A 17348-nucleotide genomic window follows, 5' to 3' on the forward strand; every position below is an offset into this window, starting at 1 on the left:
CTGAGGGGTTAAAAGTGTGGGTGTGGAAGTGGGCTTTTGTTAGAAAAATTAGCAATGCTATGAGTCATTGTGCATTAGCGGCAGAATAGTTTTGCATCTTGTATGAATCCAGACACCATATGCCATGCGAGGGCCTGCTACTTTATGCAGTGCCGCTGCGGACGGGCAGCCACGTGGGCATCCCCAGCGGAAAGGCTGTCTGCGCACGGCAGCGAGCGCAGGAACCCGGTGATCCGAACACGCTGGACATTGTCGGGAGCAGCAGGAACAGCTGGTAAGCTAGCAGAGCTAGCAGAGCTAGCAGGGCCAGCAAAGCCAGCGCGCCGCAGCGGCGGCGGCCAGCCAGCATGCTAATGAGACAGCGAGCGCGCACAAAGCCCGCCACAGAGGGGATCGACCCCATGGCTGGCAGGTCCTGTGCAGCCCAGATTTTGGAGATTTTAGCCTGTTCCTCAAAACCTCAATGCCGCGGCTCCGCTGCGCCCACCAGACTCCCCAGTGCTGCAGCAAGGGCTCGGGGCCGGGTGCCTTGCTGCGCTCAAATACAAACATATCTCTTTCTTGCCAGCAATGCACAGAGTGGGCCAAGGCAACAATCCTTAGTCAGGCGAAACTCACACCGACGGCAACGTGTGCTTTGTCCCGGTGAGAATTGCACAGCCTGAACTAAAGTCCACTCGGATAAAGCTCTATTTTCTTCTTTTTGTCACCCATTTCTGACAAAAGCCAAACAAAAATAGCCCAAGGAAATCCACAGCGCAAGTGAGTGTTTAAAAGCAAGTTTCCAAAAGCTACAGCGGAGGTTTTAGCCACACAAATCCCTTCAAAGTTAAAAGGGGCGGAACAGCAAAATCATCAAAACTTACTTTCAAAATACAAAGAACACAAACCCCTTTAATTTCTCTGGTGTGCAAGTGAAAAAAAACCCACCAAAAAACCCCCAAAGACTGAATGAACTACTTAGTAGTAACCTGAACATATCAATTTTGCTTCTGTCAGTCTGGAGAGCTTCTCATTAAACACAAGCCACAGTTCTTTAATGCAACAGAAAACATAAACCACAAAGTGATAGCTGTTCAGACCTCTGTGTATCTTGAAGAGAGTGGGAGCTTGAGTTCACACCTTACTATGAAAGGTACATTTACTAGTTAGTTACAAACAAAACGCTAGTACCACACTGACTCAATCTTCATTATTGCAAGTTAAATTGCAGGCAGACTTCAACCACAGACCTCCTAGAAACCCTTTGGGTAGGGCATGATTGCACGAACAAAACTGCACTTCTGATGAACTTGTTTTATTTTTACAGACAACAACAGAAACACTGATCACTGTCAGCTTGACCCAACTGTTGGCATTCCATGAGCAATGCCACGTGGACTGCAGCGAGTGATGATGAGTGGGGCCAGTGGGTACAAACCTCAGAATCCCTTGCTCACGGTGCTCTTTGCAGACTGCCAGAGAAATGTATTGAATTTTGCTTGTGAATATATGAAGAACTAAGTTATGCTTTTACAGATTTAACCGGATAAATATTACTCAGAGCACTCTTAAGAGCAACAGTGGTACACGAACAGTTTTACACAATCAAGTTCGATTCAGCTCTAGGACACAAGTTTAAAGCTGCACTTAAACCCCCTAGGTTTTTGCAAAATTATTCATGAACAAATAAAATATTACTGATTCAGAAATGGAATAAAGAAACCAAGTGTTTCATTCAAAGGAGCAGCTTCTCGATGGCAGAGGAGAGTTAGAATTCAAATTCCCAACTCCCAACCCTGATCTGCTGCTTATGCTTTAGCTACTACGCTATCTTCAGCAAGATCATGACTTTCCAGTCTCTGGTTAGGGCTAAAGAGGTACGTCTGTGTATCTTAGGAACCTTGTTTTAAATTAGTGCACATGTATGTGCACTAATTAACCAATTAACAAATCCAAAGCTGAGTTTGGTGGAGTCCCCCCGCATTTCTGACATACATCACACAGTGAATTCACTTTTCATTTTTTAAAAAAACACATTACATTTATGATGTCACTTTGCCACAGGCTTATTTTTGGAACTACCCATTAAATCACTTCGCAAATACAAGCCCTTAAAACTGTTGGGGTTTATTTACTCTAACTGAACAGCATGGTTGCTGCACAGAGATCATCATATGGCGGGGCAGCAGTTTGTGCCATGTAAAACTCTTCTACAGATTTAGCTTGGGACTTTCTCAGCAACCCTCAGTGATCTTCACAGCTTCCAGCCGTAGAGAAGAATAACGATGGCCCATGCTACAGCAGAAAAATAAATCATACTGTTGACATGCAAACTTCACCACGGTCTCCCTTGCCTTTGTAAAATGGTGATGCTCACCAGCAGTGTGCAGTAATGCATATACAAGATACGTGTCTAACAAGAAACTACGACAGGGAGAGGTACGTACAGCCAGATGCACACAAATATATTAATTTAAAACAATTGTGTCCATACATCACTCAGCAGCATGTGAAGTTTAAATCTGCAGAAGCATTATATACTCTTTGTACATGAACAAGCAGGATGCAGTAGATTTCTCTGCAAGTCTATGAAGAGCACTATGAATAAAAGCCGAAGAGCCGCCTCCACAATCCCATGTAATGCCACCTAAAAGCTTTGCCTCGCATGACTTATTACAGGCTGGAGCAGATTAGAGGCATCGATCGCTGCCTGGAGAAGGTTCTTGCTGCGAGGAGGGAAGGCAGCCGCAGAGACAGACAGCCTGGCCATCGATCCGCTCCAGCAGGGAGCTGCACTGCAGAATGAAGGTCAGTGCTGCTTTACACCACCCTGTACAGCCACTGCCGTGTTCATCAGCATCCCTCCAACTGCTGCAGCGGGACCAAATACTTCTGTCTGAAACTCAAACCCTCGCACGAGGGTGGTTACAGCAAACCCCCAGAACAGCGAAGGATGGCAAGTTAAACCTGCTGCTCTCTGCAGACAAAGCAGCAGAGGACTGACTACAGACAGACACTCTTGCGAGCCAGAACCGATCACTTCGGCAGAAAACTGTCAGATGCCATGTCATATAAATTGTCACAGCTCCTGTGACACATGCTTTAGAATTTCATAGTAATTTCTAACAGCATCTATATAGCTTGAGGGCGTAAGTTCTTTGGATGAAATAAAGGGAACAAATTGCAAACCCTTCTCTAAAAAGAGTAACAGGCTTTCTATTTTATTTTCACGGTACAATCAAACACCCCTTTCTAACCAAAGCAGAGTTCTAAATGCAAGCTCAACAAAGCACATTTTGAAAGGGACGCAAAATGTGTTTTCAGGCATGTGACGTTACATGCACCAACAAAATACATGACAGCCATTCACACAGTTAAGTCCATCATAGCAAGTATCTTTCTTTTTTAGTCTCTGATAAAGCAGGTAAGCAGATCAGTTGCTCTACCTTAAGTTAATCAGACATTGGCTTAAAGCAACAAAAGGAATTAATTCTAAATTCAGAGTTGATTTTCTTTGCTTAATCTTCTTGATTCGAGATACAACATACCAAGATAGTATATGTGTTAGTATCTGGATGCAATACAAGGAAGCGAAGTTATGGATATCTTGTTTTGTTGCGTACTTAGATGGTCTTTTGTTTTTGTCCTAATGAAGTACTTGTTGGGTATAGTTAAGCAGGCATACCATATTCATTACAACTTTAAGAGTTGTTCATGTATCAAATTACTTCTCCAAAGCAAGGGCTGTGTTTTCTTCTGGCCCACAAACAGGACTGCAAATCGTAAGTAGGGAAATGGTGACATCCAGTGCTCAGATATTATGTAAAGCATATGCATCCTCATCATGCCCTTTTTTATTTGTTCTAATGCACAGACACCTTCAGTCTTTAATGCATAGATGCATTACGTTGCAGCAAAGTACTACGAACATCCACCACAAACAAGAAGAATTTAAAACTCTTAACTTCAGGTTTTCTCTTTGAACGAACAACAACTAATACAAACAACATTGGAAACAGTACCACAACCTCTGGTAATTTTTTTTTTTTCTTCTTACCAGACTAAGAATATTTAGGACAGCCCTTACATAATTCTGTTTATATTAATGAAAAAGGCAGAAGAAGCACAGCTTGTATTAGAGATCTGTTATGATTACACATCCAAGAACACTTGCACAGCTACCTGGAATGGACAGTTCCAACAGCAAAAATAGGGCTGACACACATGAGTCTGCATGCCCACTCCTTCAGTTATTTCTTCTTGCCCTGTAGAGTAATGCAGCACTGTAGTCAAGATGCTACAGAAGATGATGAAAAATACACAGGAATGAACAGACAGAATAAGAACAAACCCCTTTTCCATAAGACCAAACTAATTTATCCTAAAAGTAAGATTGCTTAAAAAGACAATTTTATAATAAGAGATGTTAATTCTCAATAAATCCCAACAGGAACTAACTCCCTATTTACTCATTCACAGGAAGATAGATGTAGCTTACATTGCTAAGAAAGCAATTCAAAGACTACGAAAAATCAGCTGAGAACGCAGGAGAGAAGCCAGCTGGGGCTTGCACATAGGGACATTTTACACCCTCCCATAGGCTGCTTACAAAGAGCTGGTGGAAGCTAGGGTAACATTTCAGAATCTCTCTTACTTTTCTGCAAATTCTGTTAGTGAGACCAGGTAGGCCTGTAAGTACGGTAGTTATTTGAAATAGTGGAAGAAAGCGGTTAGATACTACAAATGGCATCAAAATAATTTTTCAACCAAAAAGCAGCTTTTTTCAGTAGCAGAGTGGAAACACAGAGGTACAGGCATTTACATTCAGGTACACGAGGCCCCTTCACAGATAATGACAGCAATTCACCAGTTTGCTCTTCATCACCATGGCCATTTTTCAAACTCTGAGAAGCTTTTCTTGCCAGTAAAGAAGCTCAAAAATCATTGCTCCACCATACACATACAAACCAGGTCTGGCACAATCTTTCAGACAATGCAATTTAAAGAACAGCTGTCTTAATTGCGAAGGTAATTTTGCATTACAGTTTTTTTTAAAAATTATTTTTTAGAAGTTGATGATAAAAGATATAAGAATCCAGGATTTTTACCTCTATTGTTATTATCAAAACATATGCGATGGGAGAGAATAAGCATCCCGGGTATGAAATTTCTCAAGTAGAACCTGAGACCAACTTGCAAATCTCTAAACAAGAGCAATTCAATTCAAGGAGCAGGGAAATTACTCCATTTTGAAAGACAATCTGGATTCTGGGTAGTCAAAATTGCATTTCCCTATGCATTCCAAGGGGAATCTTTTGCTCAGACATCACCGTTCCCAAATCTCAAAAGTCTTTTGGGGGGCCAACATTAAATTATGGACGAACCAAAGTGCCTGACACCTGCAGACTTAGTTACATCTTCATATTTGGAGGTTTACTAGTACCCGAGCTTAAAAACAGTCAGCTTGAACAGCAGCTGTAAATCAGACCCATAAGGACTGAAATACAAACCATGTTTCCCACATGCTCCCCCACCCCCACCCCCCCCACAGTATTTATCTTTAAAGATAAGACCAGCTCCCAAAGATGTGCACTATTTGCACTACTGCAGCTTAGGGCAACTGGGACTCCAGAACATTCAGGTGTTCAAAAATCCTTTCCAGCATACAACAAATTTAAGCTGGAAGAAAGCACAGAGGTGCAGTTTTGTATCATCAGTCCTAACATTTTTTTGAATTATTCAACGCTACTGGAACCAGAATAGACCCTTGCTTAGAGAGAGGGTCCTGCTCAGCCCCATTACAATCACCGAAGCACTGCAGCCAAAGCACCAATTACAAACACACTGTTTTTCATCCCTGCTCTCCCCTCCTAAGGTATTCTCTGCTTACAGACAAGCATTAGTCTTAAATACTGACAATTAGCAACCTCTGCTTTACTTGGGCTTAATTAAGAGGAACTTTAGTTTTTATATATAATTATTCATCCATGAGATTCGTTGCTCCTTCCTTTCCCCAGCACATAGAAAGGTGACTTTAATGCTCTCAAAGACTTGCATAAACATGTGTTTTCATAAAACAATTTTATTAAGTTTAAATATTATTTTTCCTTGTTCTTATATATTTTAAGCCACCTTATTGTTTATGATTTCCCTAAAATACACAGGCATATTTAAAATAAAAACTTGCCTGAAAAAGACCGGTGAGGCTGCTGAAATATATTACCTACACTCAACAGTTACTTAAGGGTGGTGAGAGCACCAATTAGTATGGTCTGCAGCCTCACAGACTCAGTGCTGCATTGCACGAAGAATGAATGCACTCCTGAAAAAATGATTATTTTCAACATGTACTAATGCATAATCAACCACGACCATGTAAACATTGCAGCAGCTACAGAGACAACCGAGCTTGAACTGTTCAAAAGACAACTGAGCTATGCATTAACTACCCTCATTTTGCTCCTGTGTAATGCCATCGCAGGCCATTTGATGTATGCAAGGAGCTTGTAGCCAGAATAACTTTAAACTAAACTTTAAATACAGGTAATCATTTTTTAAGGAGTATTTTTCTTGCTCTAACAAATTCCTTAAAACAGAAACAGTTACATAAACATAAAAAATGGATTTAAAAGATAAAATTCTAATGTGGTCTGCCATAGTTACCTTCCTCATTTTCAAAGAGACTTCCAACAGAAAAATGTATTTGGGTACAACAGTGGAATTTGTGTCATCATGACCCAGCGATTACAGTGCACAGCGAGATTCTCCCGCGGCCCTGCGGTCCTGGTCCCCATGGAAACCGGACTCGGATATTGTCCTCCACTTGCTGGAGCACCGAGACTTGGGAGCCTTTTGTGCCTGATGAGATTTCTTCCACAACCTTCCAGCAACAGACCCTATGCTTCCTCCTGACTCTTTCCTAATTGAGATGCAAATTAATCTCTGTGGCTGATTACACTTCCCTCAGAGCCCCTGACAAGTGCAGCTGTAACCAGAGTTTACAGACTTTCCAACAAGTGACTTCAGCTGTCACTGCTGGCAAGATGCTGCCCCAGCTCCACGGCACACGACCCCGCGCAGGCAGCGCTTCCCATGGGCCCGGCCACCAGCTCATTCCTCTTGCACCTTGCGAGGCCGGAGCGAGGGTACAGGCTCTGCTCCAGCTGGGGTAGGGTCCCAGCAGGTATTTCACTCCCTGCTGCTGCTCCAATATGAGCACCACGGGCTCAGTGCCTTATCACCATTGAACCATTAACACCAACTGAAGCATTCAATCAATTTCTAACCATGCTTGAATCAAGAAAATCTTTAGCTACTAATCCTTATTATGGATGCTGACTCTTAACATGACCTGTGTGACAAACACAAGTGGCAGACTGCTCCTCACCTCTGCCCCACACAAGTTTTCCTGCAGTCACTTGAACTGGCAAGGTTGCATCTTTGGTGCCACCGAACATTACCTGTTACTTTTCCACGATTGGTGCTTTTTATTTCCTTCCTTCTATGGCAATTTTTGGAGTTATTCCACCTTTGAGTTATTTGCATGTCCAGTCTGACCCAAATTGCTAAACTATTTCATTTACTGTTTAAATCGCTGGCTCTGCTTCCCTCTCAGTTAGCAAAGCAAACACCAGAGCAAAATCATTCACTGTGTGTGCACCCTTTGGGAGCTATAGAGCAGCGTTACTGCATTGGATAGACTCAAACAACACCTTTTACGCATCTATTCATTCACATGCCAATTTCTGGCTCATTAAGAATTTTAGTACATCTGAAAGTGTTTCATTATCTATGGTAAAAGTTACAGATAGCTTTCTCTCCCACTCCAGGGTCATCCTGATGGGATCTTCCCACCACATTATCTTTGCCCAGTTTCAGAAGTGTCTCGATCCACTTTCATTTATCAAACAGACAAGCAGCAGTTGATTCACTACAGATATCGTTGCTGCAAAAGCAGGCACAAAAAAGGAAGAAAAGAATCTGGGGACAGATGCTGTTTCAGCTAGACCTCAAACATATGCTGAGAAGTGGCATGTGCTATCATATTTGTGCTGCTCACGTTTCCCTGGGGACAAGGAAGGACCCGGAGAGACCCTGTTGGAGAGTGCAAGCACAGCAGGCTGGTACACACTGTTTGCTCACAGAAAGAGGAAAGCCAAAAGATGAGCAGAACCAGGAATCAGAGGACTCCAGGAGTGAGGTGCTGGGACAGCAGTAGGAGTCAACAGGATCTCTTCATTCTTATGACCGCTGTTCCTTATGTTAATTTTACTACACTGCTGTTTTATTATTATACATTGACTACTGAAGCACATGGAGTAAGCTAAGTTCTGCAAAGAAGAATTTTATCAATTAGCTAGATTTCTCTCATGAAACAGAAGTGGAAAACTTGGCAAGTTTTGCATCATCTGCTAAGTACCGCCATGGTTTTGCAGCTGATGTATTGCATTCAACTGCTTACACAAAAGCCACCAATGGTCTGTTTTAAACCAAGTCCACAATGAAGTTGATAAAATACTGATTTCTTTAACCACAATGCTACTTCCAATTTCTGATGACTTTTGCAAAGTCTACCGGATAAAGTTTAGCCTTTTCAAAAAAAGCCCAGTACTTTGTGGGATGTTTTGTGGTTTTAAAATGTGCATCTCTAATTAATCAATATTCTTTCAAAGATTAAAAAATTTCATTTGCAAACTCTTTCTCAAAGTTGTAATACGATTAGAGAAATACTCAAATCAAAAGCTCCCCAAAGAAAACTCAGCAGTATGATTAACAAAACAAGCTATAAAACATTTCTAGCATGATTACATTATGAGAAAATCCTAGAATAACTAAAAATTACTAATAATGCTGTTAGTCTGTACATCACAAGAATAGAAGCCCATGCTGCAATTCCTCTAACACAGAAGCATACCATCTAGTTATCTTCCAGCAACTGTTAGAAAATATGTTCTGAAAATGCCCAAATACAGACGTAGCTGCAATGAAACTGGAATTCGTGAACTGAAACATCCGTATCTGAGCCAAATCCCATCTGTCTTATTAATGTAATGAGTCCAAGTAAAGTCAATTGGACGACTACTTTGAATAGCAGAGCTCTGCGTATTAGCCTAATATACACAGTAGATAACTTCTATTAGTCTGAAAGAAAATAGAGTATTATCATTACTTACAGTTCAAAGCATCAGTGTTAAGTCCAAGTCCACCACCAGCAAGACCGTCTGAAGCTGCTGGTGAGACCACTCTCGTGATGTCACGATCTTATTTTTAAAACACTGGATGGCAGCCGGGTGTGAACAACTGAAAAGATTGAGCTTGACGCGAACAAAGCTTTGACCTTTTCCAGTGAAGTCACATGGGAAGGATTTTCATTAAAGCCTACCTCTCCACAGAAGAACATTCAGAAGTAAGAACCCTACCAAGGGGAGCATCGCCCCAGCGGGAGGAAAGGATACAAGCTCTGGTAGAGCGGGATGAGTGACTTGACGGCTCTGCTGGCATTGATGCACGTGGCACATATGAGGCTTGGCAGCAGCTTTGCAGTCACGATTGCTCCATTGAAGAGAGGACCAAAAAATGGCACCTGTGGACCCCAAAATAAAAACACCACATGAAAAGCTGAGCCAAAGGAAGCTGAAAGGCCAGTGTAGAGCACGGGAGAAACTTCCAAAATCACAATCAGAAACAACATGCCCGACTTGCAAGGGCTTTTCACAGCAAGGCATCTGCTGCTTAAGAAAGGTGCCAGGGAGGCAAGTTTCACATGGTCCTGCTCTAGACAATGAAGTTATTTGGTTGTGTTACAAGTGTCAGTTTGCTCTAGGTCTCCTCTCTAGACCTACAAAGAGACTCCTCCAAGTTCAGCAGAACACAGAAACAAACCATCTCCATGAGCTGTAGCTGCAAGGCCACTACCAGCCAGGTCAGCACAGTCAGTCAGGTGGTACCCTTGCTAGAACAACACACTTTGTCTTGCATTATATTACTGATGTTTGGAATAACGAACATCAGAACCACTACAGAAAACTAGTACGTTATTTTGCCAGATAACAGCATGACCACATTGCTTCGCACACTGAAGCTTCCAGTGTGGTATTAATTCCCTGATTTTTTTAAGTTTGCAAGTCTTTATAATTGCCATCAGTATACTTTACATGGATATGCAGTATGTTTCACAGAATATTCAACTGGGTAAACATGAGCTTGTTATGCATATGAACAAAATTTGTCTATTAATTTGAAATCAATATTCCATTTTTAATAGATATTAAGAGCTGCCTTCTGTTGTGCCTCTCAACAGGAGAAACTGATTCACTGGCTGAATCTGACCTTGGTAGGAATTTTTGCAAAGGAGTATTTGTTTCAGACCATCCCCTGTAAACTCCTTCCATGGACTTCACTGGAGGGGGAAAAAAAAAAAAAAAAAAGAAAAAAAGTTGAGCTGATCTAAGATAATGAGGTCTGTGGAAAGCAAAGGAGATGGTGGAAAACCACCACCTCTCAGAGGCAGTGCCCTACAACCGGGTCTGGGACAGGCACAAACAGGTCTGTCCCAGCATGGCAGGCCAAGCTGTTAAAATGCTGTTCCTTCAGGGTTACCTCCAGAGGAAACCACCATATAATGTCATTTGGTGACATATGGCTCCTCAGATAAAGGCTATACTTGGTAAGATAGACACTTCATAGAAGTGAAAAACGTCTGGAATTACATACACATAACTGATTTTTCCATGTCAAACCCAGAAAATTTTAACGCTTAAATATATAATAAGTTTTAGTATTTACAAGTAGGTAAACTCATTTCCCTTTCACAAACTCAAAATGGAAAAAAAAAAAAACCAAACAAACACAAACTAATCAACCAACCACCAAACCAAAACCCCCAACCAAAACCCTAAACAGAAACTAGTAGCAATTATCAATATTTAAGCTATGGATTTTTTCCATCTGTACAGAGGCTTATCACATAAATAAATACCCTCTATTATTCTTCTGCAACTGCTTGTGGGTGACTGTGACAGTCATTCAATAAATGGACAAAGGGAATAATATAAATCCCTTGCATCTAGGGAATTCCCCTAATTAGAAGTGGCAATGAATTACTGAAGAAATTTGGTTTTAATATAACATCTGCAAATGACAGCTGTCTTTTCACACAGTTACTTTGTCATTCCTTTACTTAAAATAATTACCAACTCCCCCCCCAAAAAAAAAACCCCACCCAGATTAGTTTAAGATGTTTCCATAGTGGTTTTCCCTTTCATTTTTTTTTAATGCTAGCATTACTATCCAGGCAGTTGGAAAGAAAGGTGACAGGAAGAGTCTGTACCCACCTATGTGACAGTGTTCTAGAGCACAGTTTTCCTCTTTAAGCAATAACATTTCTAAATTAATTTAACACATACTCTGTTTACAAGTATTGACAAAAGCAGAAAAAAACCTGGAAAACTATATTTTTATGTAAGTACAAATAAGGAGGTTAAGTACATACTAGCATTAAAATTATACCAACATACAAATACCAGCTATTTAAAGTCAGATCAGCACTTACATATGCCACTGTACAGGGAAACTCATTGTCAGGCTTTTTGACAAGCAATTTTTGCTTACAGGACTTTGTTTCACTGTTTCAAAACCATCTGGAGTCTAGGGAGTGGGGTAGATTTTCTTAACACAGTATTCCAGAATTTATATACGTCAAATATAGACAAGGTGTATGTATTTTATACACCATATATATGTGTGTGTGTATATAAATACAAACACATATATACATACACGGTAAAAATATTATTAATAATCTTTTCAGTGGGGACTCTCCAGCAAATTTATCAAAAATATCTCCAGTCTGTCTGGCGTTTTTAAACAAAAAGGTTAACAATTATTTTCTCTGAAAGTTTAATAGTCAAATGCCAATAAAACATACTTTACTCTAAAATTCCTTTTAAAAACAGAAAAGTAGGCTAATCGGAGCTGAGCCCCAAGAACTGAAACCTATCCTTAGCATCCCCGAACTCTGTCCCCACAGCACAGAAGTAAGAGCACAGTGGGTGCTCTTCACAATGGCTTTCATGAAAATGGGAAACATGCCTTTTTTCAAGTATGTTTCGAATAATTGAACAGATTATTTCAGGATCTGCATCCCAGGCACACTGTTTGTCAAAAAACACACATTTTTCATGACACAAAGTTGGCATACACTGGCAGATGGAAAAAGAAAATAATGCAAAAGATGGAAGTGACTTTGTACAAGAGCAACTGATTTAACATTACCAAAGAAAAAGTGTAACCCATGTAAAACGAGAACCAACAGCAGCGTTTCCCCAAATCAGTTCACAGCTTTCTGCTGTGTGGAGCTAACTCTCCGGAGACCTGCAAAGGCGTTGCTGCCATGCGTTCGGCTGGCAGAGGCCTTGCTGTCCCCACCAGGCTCCAGGTCCGCAGAGCCCGCTGCTACACAAGGAGCGCACAACCGGACCATACGCCCGCATGGACACAATGCTCAGAATTATTAATTCCCGAGCAGATCTACTGGCCATGCCAAGGGTCATTAAAGTCAATGGAACTCGCATATCGTCAGCTTCCATCTGTGTAGGGATCTCTGCCTTAACAAGGAGTTTGAGGGGGGAGACCAACTTAATGTGTAGGGACGTGTGCCCTGCTCAGTACTTTTCTGTAAGTTGGTATTAAAAACCCATTTGAGGAGAACAGTGTTCTGAATGGTTACAAAAAAAAATACTATGCTTTGACAGGAATCAATTAAAAAAAAAAAAAAAAAGGAAGGATAAAGGGAAGTATCCCCTTCCTTATGTACTCCAAATGTCAATGCATGTTATCCATGAAGCAAAAAATTAATATTCAGCACATCGCAAACACCTGCTTCATTACAATTCCCCCCCCCCCCCCCAAAAAAAAAATTTCTATTACATGCAGTAAAAGTAGGCAAGGTTAAATAAACCTTTTGAGCACAAAGGCTTCCCCTCTATAGCAAGCAGCACTAGTTAAAAGTGGGGAATGGGTAAATTATTGTACCAAATGGCTGAGAATTAATCTCTGATGACTAGCTGCAATCTAACGAGGCATCTGTGTCCCAGGGAACCCGCAGTATGTCCCTGGCGGTATGTGCAGTGTGTAGAGTCTGCCTGGCATTCTTTGTCCTCTTTTACAGGCAGCTTTTCGTCTCATTGTTCAGAATATCCTCATGCATCTGTGACGCGTGGAATGCATTCACACTAACAGACTTACTATTGTCTTCTCTCAGAAGCTTTGTCGAGCAAAGACTGCATCACGGTTTCTGATAATTATATTGCTTAATTAATCAAGACAAAAAAAATTTGCAAATCATTGCCCGGTTGCCAAGCAGGGAGATAAAAAATGAAAACAATACAAGCTGAAGCAATATAACAAAAGTAACAGCTATCTGATCAGAAATTCTTATATAATGAAGCTATTAATGCTAAATCGGTTAATGTTAACATTGCTCCAGGTGTCTCTACTTAGATGCAAACAAAAAGGCTAACATTATGTATATAAAAGGCCAAATGTTGCCATGGATTCTGTAACCTGATAGAGAGGACAGCCTTTTCATTTGATTAGGGAATGCAATTTAAATACCAGGGACTGAAGCCAAACAACAGACATTTCTCTCTGCAAGCCTCTTTCATTCACCCTGGGGTCAGTAGCTGGTGAACAAAAGGTCAGCCACACTTGCCCTGGAAATGTCTGGATTAATTTTATTACATTGTAATGGTTTGTACTTTAAATGTAGGGATAACACTAAATTTCCAGTTAGCTATTATTCTTTCTGCCCGTTGGGTATTTTTGACTAATATGTAAGATGACATAGCTTTTCTCGATTGCTTCATAGAATTTTCAAGCATGTTCATAAGGCTAAATTCTGATTTTTCTGACAGAACTTTAAAAGCCAAAATTCCCAAGAAGAAAACTGCTGAGCTCAAAATCAAGGGTAGGAACCCCACACACACACTATTCCAATTTATAAAAAAATTTCAGTTTGAAAAAGTTTGGCAAGCCACTGGTTGTTAGTATATAATGGCTCTGCCATTCAGAACTCAAACAATAATGTATACAGCTGGTAAATATGTCATCTGATGTATGCATTTTTCCACAGCCGGTTGTTCTCTTGGACAAATATTGTCCCTCATATAAGGGAAATGTTATTTACCACACCAATTACTTCCATGAAGTATATTTTATATACATTTTTGCATCCGTAATGTACCAGACAAGAATTTATTAAAAGTAGCTTCTTTTGTATGTGTACACAGATGTACATACACACACAGATGTACATATACACACACCCCTGACATTTTCCAGAGAAAAAGCCATTTTTTCAAAAAAATGTCTAAAATGTGGTTGCTTTAACAATGATTTAAATAGAAAATACTAAACCTCAGATACGTTGTTTGATATAAGGGTATCCAATGCCTACATCATCCCACCGAGTCAGATTATGATGACTGTCTCAAAAACATGTGAGGTTATGCGCAATACCATATGTACATCAGTTACCAAGCCTGGGTAATTATATGTATGTATAAAAAATACAGGGTGAATTAATAGCAAATGAGGAACTTAAATCTTTATTCTTTTGCTTTTATTGCCTTGCATTGGAAATTCACAATGATTTTAAACGTTGCCCTTTGTCCAATAACTCCTGTGGGTTGAGATTTCTGAAATATCAGTAATTCTAGGTTTAAAGTAAAAGCTCATTGCTCAGCATACTTTTAAACTGAGATGGACAGACTATATTTTGTATTTCCTGGAACAAACCCCCAAACTCTAAAACAGTGAGTTTTATTTAAGGAACAAAACTGTTGGTCACTTGTATAACACACATGATAGATCCAATAAAGCAGTCAAAACATACCTCTGGTTTCTTCATTATCTCTATGAAAAACATGTGATTCTTCATTGGATAAATAACAATTAAAACATCTCCAAAATCTGTTGGTATAATGCCTCTGCGGTAGTTCCTAGTGTGTTCAGACCAGACGATGTGAACCTCATCATTTCCCAAGTGACGAAGCTGCAACAGCAAATTGGCTCTTTATTAATCAGAGTGATAACAACAGTTTATGAGGGGTCATGGCACACAAATTGAATTACAACGCTCAATAGTAGAAATATTTCATTACAGAAAAAGTTAAAATATTGTTTTTCTCCAGTTGCTCATGAAAAGATCAGCTAAATAATTCGCTTCATTCAGAACGCATTGTTGTTTGATGGCTTAATTAAGTAATTATCGAACTAGCCATTAGCATGATATGTAAATGTACATTACCTGCAATAATTTAAGATGGAAATCTGAATTACTAGAACAAAACCACCAAGAGAACACCATATTCCAGCTAAAATAAGGCAGCTGTTACAGAAACATGAAATGCCTCGACTCAGGATGTGAAGAAACTTTCCATGATGAACCACTATTCCTGAATTTATTACACTACAAGTATCTCCTTGCTGACTCTGTCTGGAGAGGACTTTTGTTTGAAAACGTAAGCAAAATTTCTGGGCAGTGTGAATTAGAGAAGAATGGGAAATACTGCGGGAGTTACCTTTTTATTTGGAGCAGAACTGCATAAAATATGTATAAAATTTAAATGTGACATTCACAAAATGTATCTGAAAGCCTGCATGTTTGCTTTGTTATTGGAGGAACTGGAGGTGATCTAACAGATGGCAAATAGTATTTGGCAATCATGTACAAGCTACACACAATAGTTTCAACTGTAAGCTTTAAAGTTAAAATTTAATCCATATGCAGAATGCCAGCCCAAAGCATAAAGAGAATTTAAGTCCCACTTAAAGCTTAAAAGACCACCCCCACTCTGCTCCCCAATTTGGTGCTAGCCCCTGGAACAATGTGCACAATAGACCTAACAAAGAAGCCAAAACGTAGCTCTGCCTTCTTCACCATCTCTATGCAGGGGAAAAAGAAGGGGGGCGGGGGGGGTATAATAAAAAAGGTAGTGATTTTCATTGGTAAACATCAGCTAAGTAATCTCAACCCGCTTCGTATCAGCCAATATTGTACCACTTCATTTTCCCTCTTCAGAACCAGGTAGCGCCTTTAAAACTAGTGACTTTCACTCCTACATATTGGATGGCAAACTGTACCCTAGTTGTAAGAGAAACATGGCACAACCATAACACATTATGAGAATCAAAAAGTTAAAACTATGAACTTTTCTTACAGTTTATACTGTAGCAGAGTAAAATAAAGCTAAGTTCACAGACTGCCTTAGATTCTTCATTTATTTTAAATAGAAGATAGAGTTTTATTTTATTTGCACCTACAAATAAAAGATATTTTCTGTTCTTTTGAAAAAAATACAAAAACCTGCATCTTATAAAAGCACAGAAACATTAACAAGACTATTACTAGAGATTCTTACATGCATAAAAATCAGTACAAACTGCTGTTCTCACAGGCATCCTGATTTCTGTGCATTCTTATATTTTCTTAATCGCTCAGTAAAAATAAAGCAACACCCAAGAAAATACTTATCTTGATAATGTCACAATACAGACTGATACATACAAAACTAAGCAGTAATTTACAGATACAACAAAATTCTGATTTCACTTTTCTGTGAACAGCTGCAGCTAGGTCACCTTAAAAGTCATTACTAGTAAGATGTAAAGTTTAGTCCTAAAAGCCCCCCCAAAAAAATCTGTCTGGCTGCAAGACTTTGTGCACAACAGGTTCTACACACTGAGGACCGAAGTGTTTGGCACGGCTGTTCCTTCCCAGAATATCTGGCTATTCTCAGCCGAAGCTGAGCTGTAATTTTCTATGAAAGCTGAGCGAAGGAAGGACCCGGCTCACACCAGCTGTATTCAGAGCAGCCCAACGGCAGCATATTTGTAAGCAGCACCCACAATTTACGAGGCAGAATCCAACGCATCCTAATACTAGAGTGAGTTCTGGCACCAGCTTCACAACAGAGGAAGCCCACAACAGCAGTGTTTAGCAACTTCTGCTTTAAAGAGCGCAACAAATAAATATGGAAACAGATTTCTTTAAGGTGATGCAATTGTCACAAAGTGAACACAGCACTTCTTTCTACACAAACAAACCGTGAAGAAAAGGTTCTGCACTGCCTTGCCTCCTATTGCTTTTAGAGTGATAAATAGCATATACCACTATAAAAACAGTAACCAAAGAGCACTTAAGAGACCATTTTTAAATCACAGGGAACTATTCTGCTAATATTCAAATACTTTTCACACTAAAGAATCCCCAAACACTATGTACTACTATCGCATCCAAGAGAACAAAATTCAATAAACAGGTAAAATTCAATAAAAGAAGTTAGAGCAATCGATGCTTGCTGTGC

General features: G+C 40.0%; 1 protein-coding gene across 4 annotated transcripts in view; it reads right to left on the reverse strand.

Annotated features, from left to right (window-relative positions):
• The window catches only part of RALGAPA2 (Ral GTPase activating protein catalytic subunit alpha 2), a 136183-nt gene that overhangs the window by 40713 nt on the left and 78122 nt on the right, over positions 1–17348 (reverse strand). For all 4 annotated transcript variants that reach the window (XM_040611818.1, XM_040611819.1, XM_040611820.1 and 1 more), the window contains 2 exons: positions 14876–15034; positions 9438–9565 (listed from right to left, as the gene is read on the reverse strand). In XM_040611818.1, coding sequence (XP_040467752.1) covers positions 9438–9565; positions 14876–15034 — 287 coding nt within the window. The remainder of the gene's footprint in view (positions 1–9437; positions 9566–14875; positions 15035–17348) is intronic.

Source organism: Falco naumanni, chromosome 12 (assembly GCF_017639655.2).
Source record: "Falco naumanni isolate bFalNau1 chromosome 12, bFalNau1.pat, whole genome shotgun sequence".
Lineage (NCBI taxonomy): Eukaryota > Metazoa > Chordata > Aves > Falconiformes > Falconidae > Falco > Falco naumanni.